The following is a 13506-nucleotide window of genomic DNA, read 5'->3' on the forward strand; positions in this document are numbered from 1 at the left end:
TATGCAATAGCTGAGAAGTAAACATTACACCTCAAAGTGATTCTAGGTGTCAAAAAATAAAATAAAACCACAACCACCTATGTACAGAACCAGATAAATAAAACATTTAGTGCAGTCCACAATACAGCTCCATGCTCCTTTGGCCACACTCCACTATGTTGTATAAACGTGCTTCATGCCATGTGCTTCCCCTCCACAGGTTATGCTCTCACCTGGGGTAATGGATCATATACAAAGATATGATCTATTAATGCTTTTGGCCCTCCCAAGGGGACTAGAGGTGCTCCTCCACCATATCAGTAATAAAAAGGTACTTCCTCCCTCTAATCAGGCCTCTGCTCCTCCAGCCAGACATATAAATATAAAAATGCCAAAAAGTGCTTTATCCTTAAAACACACTAATTTATGAATATAAAAAACCCCAGGTAACAAACTTGCATATTAATGGTGCTCCCAGTGCACCATACTGTATGCACATATAAGTTTACTGTATGTACCAGTTATATTCTTCCTCAGGGGGATATAATTGGCCACCACGTCGCTCTACTGTTTATATTCTAAATCCCGCCGCCATTTTGCTGTAGTCCCGCTTCATGTATCAGCAAGCAGTGCTATTTTTCATTGGTGCTGAACCTCCTGGAACTGTACCTATGGCCATCTTACTAACTGCGGTGCCCCCAAGAGGTGGTTCCCTCCCTTTTTATATATTTGCTCCAGCAGAGGGTGGTAGGTCCCCAATAAGCGCAGAAAAACCTGGGCAGCAGTATTAACCCTTACCTGTAAGGTAGTACCACCTCAGCAGGGCAAATACAAGAAAACAGTGCAATATTCTTTTACTATAATACAGAAATATTATAGTAGGGAAACAACATAACATTTTAACAAAACATAAAACATTTCACATCCAACTGCTTACATGAGCATAAAAGCCAAATACTCCCAGCCGAAAGCAAGGGGATCTCCCGTTGGGAGTATCCAATATATACACTGTATATAGTATAGATATACAGTATAAGGAGCCAGGGGCTGACTAAGCCTCCATTTATAATTAAATATCACCTTTCGATGCTCTGACCCTCTGATAGTTGCATTGAGCCTTAGAATGTCACAAGAACATTCGGGCAATATTCCATTATAAGACAATTTTAGTACAACCTGTTTTGTATACGTTTGTAGCAGACCATTACTTTTTTTCTAGCAGCTCTTTAATTCCGCATAATGCTGCATTATGTGCTGTGGTGCTCTGGGAATCTTGAGTATACCCTGAAAAAAACAACGCTTGGATTTAAGATGAGACTTTAGGGCTTTACACTGGCTTCTAAGGCAGCTTGGGGCTGCTTAAATGTCTGATTTTATAGATTAACTAATGAGCAGATGCTTAATTTCATCCCGATAGGATTTCCTTAACCCTTCCATAACGCTACTGAGCATTCCTGAATCAGCACTGCAGAAAACTTCTCTTCTACAGATCATCAAAATTGTCCTTAAAGTGGTTGTAAAATCAGAAGGTATTTTTATCCTAATGCATTCTATGCATAAGATAAAAAGCCTTCTGTGTGCAGAAGCCCCCCCTCAGCCCCCCTAATACTTACCTGAGACCCATCTCCATCCAACGATGTCCACGAGTGCCCCGGCCGCCCGGGACCTCTCCCTCCTGATTGGCTGAGATACAGCAGTGGCGCCTTTGGCTCCTGGTTCTGTCAAAGTCAGTTAGCCAATGAGGAGAGAGATGGGGCGGTGCTGAACCGCAGCTCTGTGTCTGAATGGATACACGGAGCTGCGGCTCAGCTTGGGTGCCCCCATAGCAAACTGCTTTCTGTGCGGGCACTCAACAAAAGGGAGGGGCCTGGAGTGCCAGCTAGGGACCCAAGAAGAGGAGGATCTGGGCTTCTCCATGCAAAACCACTGCACAGAACAGGTAAGTAAAACATGTTTGTTATTTTTATAGAAAAAAAGAGACTTTAGTATCACTTTAACTTCTGATTAACTTTATGAACAGAGAATATGCAATATTACCAAGAGAGAAAAGAGATATTTATTATATGCATATGACTATCAATAATACATAAATACAAGTATCAGGTTGTATTTTTGTATATGAAAAGAATGCTTTTAAACATATATAAATTATCTCAATTGATATCATAGAAGACCCAGTACATTCTCAGGATTACAAGTCATCCATTATACAGGGGTACAGTGAACTCATTGTCTGTGTTTTTGTAAACTCTGTGTGTGAACTTTGTGTGTGATTGGACACAGCCAATCAACTGATTGATTTTAGCCCAAAATCATTGCTGCCAAACTTGTGCTGTGTCCAATCACAGCACAGGTTGGCGGAGGGGGGGTGTATACGCACCTCAAACCCAAAAGAAGGCCAATCATATACATGATCAGGACTTTTTCTAATGTCCCACAAGCGCACCGCCTGGGTGTGAAAGCACTCATTGCAATGAATGAAAAGCAGTTTTCAGGTGCTTTACATGCGCTATTTCTAGCGCTAAAATGCCTGAAAATTGGCTCAGTGTGAAAGGGGTCTAAGGAGGCACTATACTGATACCCAATGTAAGGAACCACTTCTCTGCTAACCCCCAGTGTAAGGGACTGCAACTTTCACTGACTATCAATCTAAGGGGCTTCTTTTACTGACCACCAATGTAAAGATATTCTCTTCCCAATCTAAGGGCAAGGGAGTGTTATACACGGTTTTTCCTGGGCATCAAATATGCCAAGTTTTCCACATTTTTAATAATTTATTATTTAACACCTTTTTATATCTATAACTTACCAATCACGCTAAAGTGCCAAAAGCTGAAGATGTAATTATTTTTTGCAGGGGTTCCAGGAGGCCTCAAATTATTTCAAAGATTGCTCTGTTGTAGAAAGAACTTTTGCTGTTCAGGCGTTCGGCGAACATCCGAACAAACGGGTTGTTCGACCGTTTGTCCGCCCCCCCCTCCCCGAACCGACCACAATGCATTGCATTGCAAACCGTAGTTGGCTGAAGCAGTGAAAGCTTCAGCGAATCAGGGCACAGAGCACTGTCAAAGTCACGATTGGACACTGTCATCATGACTTTATCCAATCATGGCTCATTCCCGCCCCAGAATATAAAAGTATTCTTTCAATGGCAGCCATTTTCAGTGTGATTTCGACATGGAGAGAGATAGAACAGGGCTCTGTTCAGTGCTATTAGTTAGTGTGCTATACTGTGCTATTTTGCTTCAATTGTCAGTGTAGAATATTAGTTTAGTATCAGTCTAGGGATAATGTGAGTGTAGTAAAGAGGAGGACCACCATTCAGCTTTGCATAGTGTGCAGCTAGAGTACGGACAGCTCAGATAGTTTCACTGTAGTGTAGTGAGACCGTGTCAGTAATCTTTCCATTAGTGTATAGCTAGAGTAGGGACAGTTCAGATAGCGTCAGTGTAGTTACGGTTGAACACTGTCTATTTGATTGTGTTACTGACAGTTTATTGACATTTACTTCTGTGTGCGTTACTGCCAGTTTAACGCCATGTACAGTAGTTCTGTGTGCGTTACTGCCAGTTTAACGCCCTATAGTTTTTTGTGCGTTACTGCCAGTTTAACGCCATATCATTTTTTGTACGTTACTGACAGTTTAATGCCATTTACTTCTGTGTGCGTTATTGCCAGTTTAACGCCATATAGTTCTGTGTGCGTTACTGCCACTTTAACGCCATATAGTTCTGTGTGCGACACTGTACATTTGGCGCTTTATATTGCAGTATATTATAGTGTATCCATGGAGGGTGTCTGTGTAGTGTGAGTACTCAAATTAAAGCGCACCAAACACCACTTTACATTGATTAAAGTGCATCTACGTACAGATTTCCACTTCTTCTTTACATTTTTTTATAAGCACTGCCCCCTCCCTCCCAATAATGTCTGGTATGACAACAAGGAGAGGTAGATGTTCCCTTGGCACTGTAAGGGGGCCAGCAACAAATGTGCCCAGAGGCAAAGATGGACGTGGTGGTCAGTCCTCAGGCAGGGCATCATTTCCTCTGTTTAGTGAGTTTGCCCATGCTATCCAGCCACAGCATGAAGAGGAGGTGGTGGACTGGCTTACTAAACCTTCCTCATCCTCCTCACCCTAGTGTCATGCAAGCAGAGACAAGTGTGCAGTCCCCTGCAGTTGCCAGAGTGGATAAACCTGCCGCCTTGTCCAAATCTATTCCTGCCATAGCCCCAACATCAGCCATGGAGGAGTCAGCTGAGTTATTTGACCACAGCGTCAGCCACTTGATCCTTGATGATGCCCAGCCATTACTGGATTCAGATGTTGGTTCTGAGGTTGAGGATGACAGGAACATGAGCCTAGAGAGAGGGGAGAACACTGGTAGACAAATTGGCTTTTATGTTCCCCCAGCAAAAGCGTATTGCCAAGTTGTCTCCAGTGGTAATGATGATAATGGAGGAGACCAATTTTTCTGCACCTGTATGACAGGTGCATATCATTGCAATTTTTTACAGCAAGGTCAATTCTTGCTTTCTCTTTCCCACCATAACCTCTATAGGGTTATGGTGGGAAGGCACCACCGACACCCAAAGACCAATTTTTACGCACCCGTTACTTCTATCCAAAGTCAAAGTGACACCAAAATGTTTTCTAAAAAATCTCTAATCTTGTTCCCTGTGCAATACACTGGCTCCCCAGCTGTTGCTGAGCAAAATAAAGGCATCTTGCAGGGAAAATTTTAATTTTTCTGGCTTTATAAATTCAATTATTGCTGCAGCAGATTCTAGACATGGTACAGATCTGTCACTTTACAGTTAGACTAAGGGGACCCCCCCCCCCAGGCACTATATTGGAAGGAATTTTTCATTTTTACGCTTTCAAAAAATCACTGCTCATTTAAAAATGACGTTTTTCACAAACTTTTCTTTTATTGATACATGTCCCCAGGGCAGGACCTGGACCCCTATAACCAATGTATGCCCAATTACTTGCATATAAGCCTTCAAAATAAGCACTTTTGATTTTTGACATTTGGGTCCCATTGACTTTAATGGGGTTCGTTATTCGGCGCCGAACATTCGCGGTGTTCGAAAGTTCTGGTACGAACAGAACAGGGGTCCGTTCGGCCCATCCCTAATAGTCACTTAGTGGAAAATAAGGACAACTTGTCATAATAAATGATGGAGCTTGTTCGAAAACTATATAGTTGCTGTTTATTGTCAGGAGTTTATAAATGCAGACTTGTAAAGTTACTGACATGTCTACTTTCTTAGTTTTAAAAAAGAAGTACAGCCAAAGCTCGTTTGGCTGTACTTCTGTGAATCACAGGAGTGCAGTTCGTTCTGCACTCCTGTGACCCGCTTTCAGTTGAAGCCCGCTGTCGGCTGACAACACAGAGCTGGTCCAGGCTTGGGCAAGATCGCGACCAAATGGTCAGGATCCACCCACATGCCTGGACCGACACCCGGCTCAGCCTCTCAGCGAGATGAAGAGAGCCTTAGCCAGCTGCTCCTGCCCCCTCCACAGTCCCCTAGTCCTCCAGTAAGCCCGAAGGGGGAGGGGGGCAGAGCAGAGAGATGGTGACTGACAGTCATCAGCTCTATACTCAGGAAGCTCTAAGAACTGAGCAATCGGTGGTGTTTGATTGCTCGGTTCTCAGTGTTAGAGCCAGCGGGGGACAGATGCAGCATTGCACCTAGGCAAGTATGAATCTGCTAAAAAAAAAAAATAAAACATACTTTAATTTAACTTCTAAACAATAAGAAAGAAAACGTACAAAACCTTTATAAATCACCACTAACTGAAAAATAAAAAGGATATAGTTTCCCTTGAAATGGACATCACTTATTTTTATGTTACTGATATTTACTCCAATTGATCTTTTTTTCTAGTGCCGCAGACAAGGATACTGGCCACCGGTGGCGCATCATGTAACCAGGATATTTTACAGGTATGTTTATACTGTTTGATAAATCATTAAACATTAAGATGTCTCAGGGGAGAAGAGTTACTAAAACCAGAGAGTGCAAAATCTAGTGCAGCTCTGCATAGAAACCAGGGTTTATTGGGAAAGCTTAATTGAACAAGCTGAATTAAGAAACTGATTGACTATCATGCACAGCTGCACCAGATTCTTAGTGCTCCAGTTTTAGTAAATCTCCGCCATTGTGTTAAACAAAGAAATCTAACTGCTAGCAACAGCGGAGGCCTAATTCTCAATGGATGTTTTTTGTAATAAAAGTTATAACATGCACTTCTCTGCCAAGAGAAGCAATGACGTGATGTCACTTGTGGAGTTGTCTTCACTAGCTCAATATTGCCTTGAGGGTGCAGACATTTTATCTTGGCATTATAACTTTTCCCACAGCTGACAAGTACACTGTAAAAACTGTTTTCACAAAAATAAGATGTGATGTGGTCTGTGAAAACTTGTGATTTATAGCTTATTCCAGTAAAAAGGCATTGTCTGTTGAGCTGTAAATAAAGTGAATTAAACCTACAGTATACAAATAATTTCTGGTTCTAAGGAAGAAGGCCCAATTCCTCTATATATCTTGTCCTTGATTAAATCTGTCACAAATGTAGGCAATCAAGGTGAATGATAAAAGAATGTTTAAAGCTGAACATGTTTAAGCTAAAAGTCCTGGAGCTGCACTGCAAGGATTAATTGCGCCGGGGACCAGGTACATTAGTCTAACTTACTTGACCCTCCACTCCACACAGCTAGACCAGTTTCTGTAGCCTCAGGGGAACATTGGATCAGGTATGGAAAAGTGCTTTTTTTCAACCCCCTATACCAGAGGTCGCCAACCCCCAGCTGGGGACCGGTACTGTTCCATGGCCTGCTAGGAACTGGGCCACATAGCAGGAATTCACATGGGAACGGAGAGCTGCCGGAGTGCTCTACTGCTCCGGCAGCTGTCCATTCCTAGCTGTGGTAGAGGGTGATTCAGCGCATCACAAGGCTCCCCCTTTTTTTGTTAGCAAATCAACAATATGCTGAATCATCCGCTTCTTCCATGAACAAATTAGAGTGGACTATCATCCAGATGGTATTCCAAAAGGCCTCAGTAAAAGCTTCCTGAGTTGCTGAGGATGTAGCACATCAAAAGGTTTAAACCAGCACATCGAAGTGATACTGCCACTCTATGAATGTTGTAATGTTTCACCAAAGAATTTAAGTGCTCCAGGTATGAGAAAGGTCACAAGGTGGACTTAATCTGTGATTTAACAAAGAAAAGGATGCCCATAAGTACACTTTAACAGGGACCACCAAGGAAATATACAGTATATGGTAGTAGGTGGAACATCATCCTGTCTCCAGGTGGGTTTAACCTGTCTTTAGTAGTATACCAATGTCCATGTGCAGATTTCCATAGGGAACATTGAAACCTTGTATGCATGACTTAGATGTGTAACTTGCATGGCTTGTATAGTTGGTGCAGCATCATCCAGTCTCCAAGTGTATTTAACCTGTCCTTAGTGATTAGTGTTGGGTAAGCAGATCGGACCAAGCATAAGTTTGGCGTGAACATCACCTGTTCGGCGAACACCCAAATTTTCTAGGAGCTCAGCGAATGCACAGTGCATTCTAAGCACCGATTGGCTGAAGCAATGCACCTGACCACTGGTCAGGTGCAAGGCTTTGCCCAGTCAGGGCACAGTGAATAGCTGGTTGTTAAGGAGGGGGCTGGGAATCCGGCTGCTGTGTCCTTAACAACGGATGAGTCATCAGCTGTCAGACGGCAATACAAAAATGTGAAAAGAAAAAAAAACGGCGTGGGGGTCCTCCCAAATTATACCAGGCCCTATGAGTTTTAAGGGGAACCCCACACCAAACTGTTAAAAAATTAATGTTGTGGGGTCCCCCCAAAATCCATACCAGACCCCCCCACACCCCAAAGCACCCGGTCCTTCATGAGGACATGGACCTCTTCCCCACAACCCTGGGCGGTGGTTGTGGGGGGGTCTGTGGGCAGGGGGCTTATTGGAATCTGGAAGCCCCTTTTAACAAGGGGGCCCCCAGATCCTGGCCCCCCTCTTATGTGAACGAGTATGGGGTTGTACCCCTACTCATTCACCAAAAGAAGTGTCAAAAGAAATAAAAACATACACACAGTTTTTGACAATTCCTTTATTAAAAATAACAATATCCCTAGATGTAGATCCATCGCCAATCATGCCGTCCTCCGTACCGTTGGACCCGAAAAACCCCCCCAACAAAACTCCACCCGCATCGAAGACTAACCGCCACTGCCTGCTCCTCCATCTGACAGGTCTTAAAGTAAGTAAAGTAAAGCGACGTCACCTGGTGGCACTGCCTCCCTGTGATGTCAGTGGCCCAGCATGCACCAGTTGTTGACGTCACAGGAGGCGGTTAGCCTTCTTCATATGAGTGGAGCTTTTTTTCTCCTTTTTCGGGTCCAGCGGTTTGGTGGGTGGCGTGATTGACAATGGATCTACATTGGGGACATTGTTTTTTTTTCTTTTTTTAATAAAGGAATTGTCAAAAACTGTGTGTGTGTATTTATTTCTTTTTGACACTTCCTTTGGTCAATGAGTATGGGTACAATGTACCCCATAATCATTCACATAGGAGGGGGCAGGATCTGGGGGTCCCTTTGTTAAAGGGGGCTTTCAGATTCCGATAAGCCCTGCAGACCCCCACAACCACTGCCCAGGGTTGTAGGGAAGAGGCCCTTGTCCCCATCAACATGGGGACAAGGTGCCCCAAAGCACCCCCCATGTTGAGGGTATGCGGTCTGGTATGGTTCAGGAGGGAGGGGGCGCTCACTCGTCCCCTCTCTTTCCTGACCTGGTGGACTGCATCCTCAGATAAGGGTCTGGAACGGATTTGGGTTGGGGAGGGGGCCCACAAAATTTTTTTTTTTACATTTTGACGTTTTTCTACTGCTTTTTTATTTTTTTGGCAGCAATTTTTTTTTTTATTTCAGCTGTCAGCAGGGCACCCCACTGACAGCTGATGACTCATCAGTTGCTAAGGATGCAGCTGCCAGCTTCCTGTCATACGTATTGAAAACCAGCACTTGCGTTTTTGGTGTGGCTTCATTGAAGTCTATTACACGCAAAACGCAATCTGCTGCGGGGAAAAAAGTTCCTGACCCTTTCCAAAAAACGCAGCCCAGCAAAACACACAGATGTAAACTACATCCATAGGAAACCATGTTGAATGGATTGTAGTGCGTTTCTGCAAAACGCACCAAAAAACGCATTGGTGTGAATGTAGGGTAAATAATACCAAGCTTTTCTATTGGAGTGGAGTACTTTAATTTCACTGTTATATTGCACTTTGTTGCACTATATTGCACTAAATGTTTTTTGATTAGTGCACAAACAACACAGAGACTGAAACAGGATATATTCTTCTCTAAACTTAACATATCAATAACTCATGATTGTCTAAAGGGGCATTTAAGCCAAGTGAGATGGCTTGTACTTTTCAAGGGCATAAAGTAGAGGCAAGACACAAGAGATTTAATGGTAAATAGTACAAGGTTTTATTACAAAAGCAAATCTCTGGCTCGAGGGGAAAGAGATGCTATTTGGAAAGTTGGTTTCTCACCTGTCAAGCAATACATAACAGCTCCACTAAAATGTTAAAGATTTATGCTTTTTACTGCCATGTGGTTGCAGAGATGAGAGAAAGATACATTCTGTATTTACTAACACCAATTGGATTCACAATATTATATATGATATATGCACTATTGAACCAAAAATAATATTTAGTAACTATCACAGTCAAGCAATGTCACAATCTGCACTCAACATGGTATAGAGCAGGGGTAGGCAACCTTTTAAGCACAGTGTGGCAAAGTTTTTTTTAACCACTTCAGCCCCGGAAGGATTTTCCCCCTTCCTGACCGGGCCATTTTTTGCGATACGGCACTGCATCACTTTAACCAACAATTGCGCGGTCATGCGACGTTGTACCCAAACAAAATTGATGTCCTTTTTAACCCATAAATAGAGCTTTCTTTTGGTGGTATTTGATCTGCGTTTTTTATCTGCGTTTTTTTTTTTTTTTGTGCTATAAACAAAAAAAAGAGCGACAAATTTTAAAAAAAAACAAAACAAATTTCTTCCTCAGTTAAGGCCGATATATATTATACATATTTTTGGTAAAAAAAAAAATCGCAATAAGTGTATATTGATTGGTTTGCACAAAAGTTATAGCATCTACAAAATAGGGGATAGATTTATGGCATTTTTATTATTTTTTTTCTTTTAACTAGTAATGGCGGCGATCTGCGATTTTTATCATTTTTACTAGGAACACACTGACAGGACGTGGATGTGTGTGTTTACACACCCCTTCCCCCGTTCCTGCTCTGTCAGGAATGATGGCGAAGGTGCTGGCGGACATCTCGGCCACCGGGTACGCGCATGGGCTCCTCAGTGACGCGGCGGGCGTGCGCACGTGCCTCCGGCGGCACGAGCATGCCCCCTAATCCCCTTAAAGCGGCCGCCGTACAGCTACGGCGATTTGCGCAGGGGAGCCATTCTGCCACCGTCAATCGACAGAGGGTGATCTGGAAGCGGTTAAAGAAAATCGACAGTGCCGGTTATAAAAGAAAGTCAACTTCACACTCTCAATGACTGAAAAGAAAAAATTACTTGAATAATAGTAAGAAATTAACATTGCGATTCCAAAGATCAATGATAATTTAGTTTCTTGAAAAGATGTGTGCTGTAAGGCATGTATGGTAAGGTTGAAATTAATATGCCAGCCAAGGACTTTTGCAGATCACCCCAATTCCTGCACCTTCACACTACAGATTACCCAAATTCCTGCACCTTTACACATTAGATTAGTCCCAATTTCCTGTCCCTTCACACCTCAGATCAGTCCCATTTTCTTGAACCTTCACACCTCAGATCACCCCAATTCCTGCACCTTCACACCTGAGATCACCCCAATTCCTGTACCTTCACACCTCAGATCACCCCAATTCCTGTACCTTCACACCTCAGATCAGCCCCAGTTCTTGCACCTGCACACCTCAGATCAGTCCTGTCCTGTACTTTCACACCTCAGATCACCCCATTTTCTGCACTTTCAGATCTCAAATAAGCCCCAATGCATGCACCTCTAGACACCAGATTAGCCCCAATTCTTGTGCCATCACACCCCAGATCAGCCCCAGTTCCTGCGCCATCACACCCCAGATCAGCCCCAGTTCCTGCGCCATCACACCCCAGATCAGCCCCAGTTCCTGTGCCATCACACCCCAGATGAGCCTCAGTTCCTGCACCTTCACACCTCAGATAACCTCAATTTCTGCACCTCCACACCTCAGATCACCCAAATTCCTGGACCTTCACACCTCAGATCACCCCTATTCCTGCACCTTTACTAGCTATTACTTTTAGAAAACACAGACTAAGCACTTACATCATGTTTTCCAACCCCCCCCCCCCCTCAATTACTTCAGAGTTCCTCTCTTTCTTACATCAGGGTCCCTAGAGTTCTAGCCTTTACATCAGGATCCCCAGAGCCTTCGCTTATAACAGGGTACCCCTTTACATCAGGGTCATCCTCCCTCATTCTAGTTGGCACAACTGTCATAAAACTAAAGAGAGGGTGACCAGGTTTAGACCACAGGAGCTCAGTTCCCCAGACAGGGAGCCCCCTAAATCACAGGAAGAGACCATACAAAGAAAAAGGCACCCCAGCCAAAAGGTCAACTTTACATCCACCAAAAGACATTTGCAAGGACATGTATGGACATTTCCCTATAAAAACAAGTAGAGGACGCTGCAGACAATATGGTAACGGATATACCAACAACCTTTGCAGCAAGTGCAATGTCTGCCTCTGCTTCTCAGAGGACAACAATTGGCTTTGGGACTATCATAACTGAGCATGGCTATAAACATAGCTAAACATAATAAATGTCAAAGTTTTCCTTCAATGCAGTAAGCTTTGTAAAAACAGTTTGAACATAGTTTTACAATAAATGATTATTAATAAAAAATATGATTGTATCATTATTATTTTGTGATATTTACTGTATAGATATATAGGGTACAAAACCCTTTGTTGGTCTCTACATTTGTTCTGACAGTATGAGTAAAATTACCAAAATTCTGCTACCAAACAGGCCCAATGTTGCAAAATTTCAACGTTCGCCTAAAAAAAGTTCTAAAATTTAAAAAATGTTAAAACCCATTGATTTCTGCATTAGAGGCCTCCTACAACAATATCTAAGAGGTGAAAACATTTTTTTTTTGCAGTTTTCTTCTATATTTGGGTCTTCTGGAGTTAACCACAAAGTCCTTTTCCAATTAGGCTGTTTATCTTAGTGTAAGAGGACTGTTTGAATCATTACACTGTCAGTGCAGGGCGCCGTGGTGATCCCTCACCTCCAGGTGGCAGGTCCATCACACTGGGTGCCAATTAACCTGGAAGACTGAGGACATCTAGTGACAGGAAAGGGTTATTGCGGGGACAGTGTCGGAGAGGAGGCAAGTATTCCAGTTTGAGCGTTTTAAGCACCTGTTGGGGGACCATTTTATTTTAAAAATATGTTCCCTAAAGTTGAACTTTAAAGGATTGGTAACATTGAGCCTCTTATTGTCACTATGATGTCAGTGGGCTTACTCACAAGCAAACAAGGAAACCGTTCACATGTTCAGAGAACAAGTGCTGCACCAGTTCGCAGCAGATGGCAGAAAAAAAATGTCACATACGTATCTATACATAGATAAAGTAGACTGATATTCTGTATTTAAGCTAAGAATAAAAACAATAAGTATTTTGCTCCTTATCTCAGTAGTATAATTTGTGATGCAAACTGATTTCATTTTCTTATTTCTCTTTTATGTGCAGGTCTTATCAGACATATTCAATGCTCCAGTGCACACCATTGCTACTGCTAACTCTGCCTGCCTAGGGTGTGCATATCGAGCAGCTCATGGTAAGAAAGCTCATTAAAAATTACTGGCTGTTTTATTGCTTCCTAATCCTCCTGCAAAACACAGAGCTCTTGTTAAGCTTGTCACACTAGCAGATTTCAAGTCAATCTTTTGGCAATATCATATTTGTTTTCTTAGAGTAAATATTTCTGCAAATGACAATAGTGCAAAATGGGAAGCATTGTTAGGTGTATGAAAAGAGCAGTAAGCATGCAAGGAGAATGGTAATTAATGGTGTTTAAAGAGAGCTGAACATAGGATTGCTCAGAGATTGGTAAAATAAATGAACAATTACAAATCTAGATTTCAAGAAAAACAATGCATTTTTAACAGAAACGTCATTGATGCAAAATGTGAAAGAAGTTTACTTTGAGCTCAGAACTAGAATATTTTCTCTTTCCAGCTTTAAACCCAGTGATCAGAGACGTACAGTAGCTGAAAGACATTGGGGTTGATTTACTAAAGGCAAATAGACTGTGCACTTTGCAAAGTGCAGTTGCACTCTGCAAAAGCAGTTGCTCCAGAGCTTAGTAAATGAGGGTAGGCTTTGCTGACATTTATCATCCAATCACTTGTAAGCAAAA

General features: G+C 42.6%; 1 protein-coding gene across 3 annotated transcripts in view; it reads left to right on the forward strand.

Annotated features, from left to right (window-relative positions):
- Positions 1 to 13506, forward strand: part of XYLB (xylulokinase) — a 277360-nt gene that overhangs the window by 214132 nt on the left and 49722 nt on the right. For all 3 annotated transcript variants that reach the window (XM_073629999.1, XM_073629997.1, XM_073629998.1), the window contains 2 exons: positions 5875 to 5933; positions 12837 to 12924. In XM_073629999.1, the coding sequence (XP_073486100.1) occupies positions 5875 to 5933; positions 12837 to 12924 (147 nt within the window). The remainder of the gene's footprint in view (positions 1 to 5874; positions 5934 to 12836; positions 12925 to 13506) is intronic.

The sequence above is a fragment of the Aquarana catesbeiana genome, linkage group LG05 (genome assembly GCF_042186555.1).
Source record: "Aquarana catesbeiana isolate 2022-GZ linkage group LG05, ASM4218655v1, whole genome shotgun sequence".
NCBI lineage: Eukaryota > Metazoa > Chordata > Amphibia > Anura > Ranidae > Aquarana > Aquarana catesbeiana.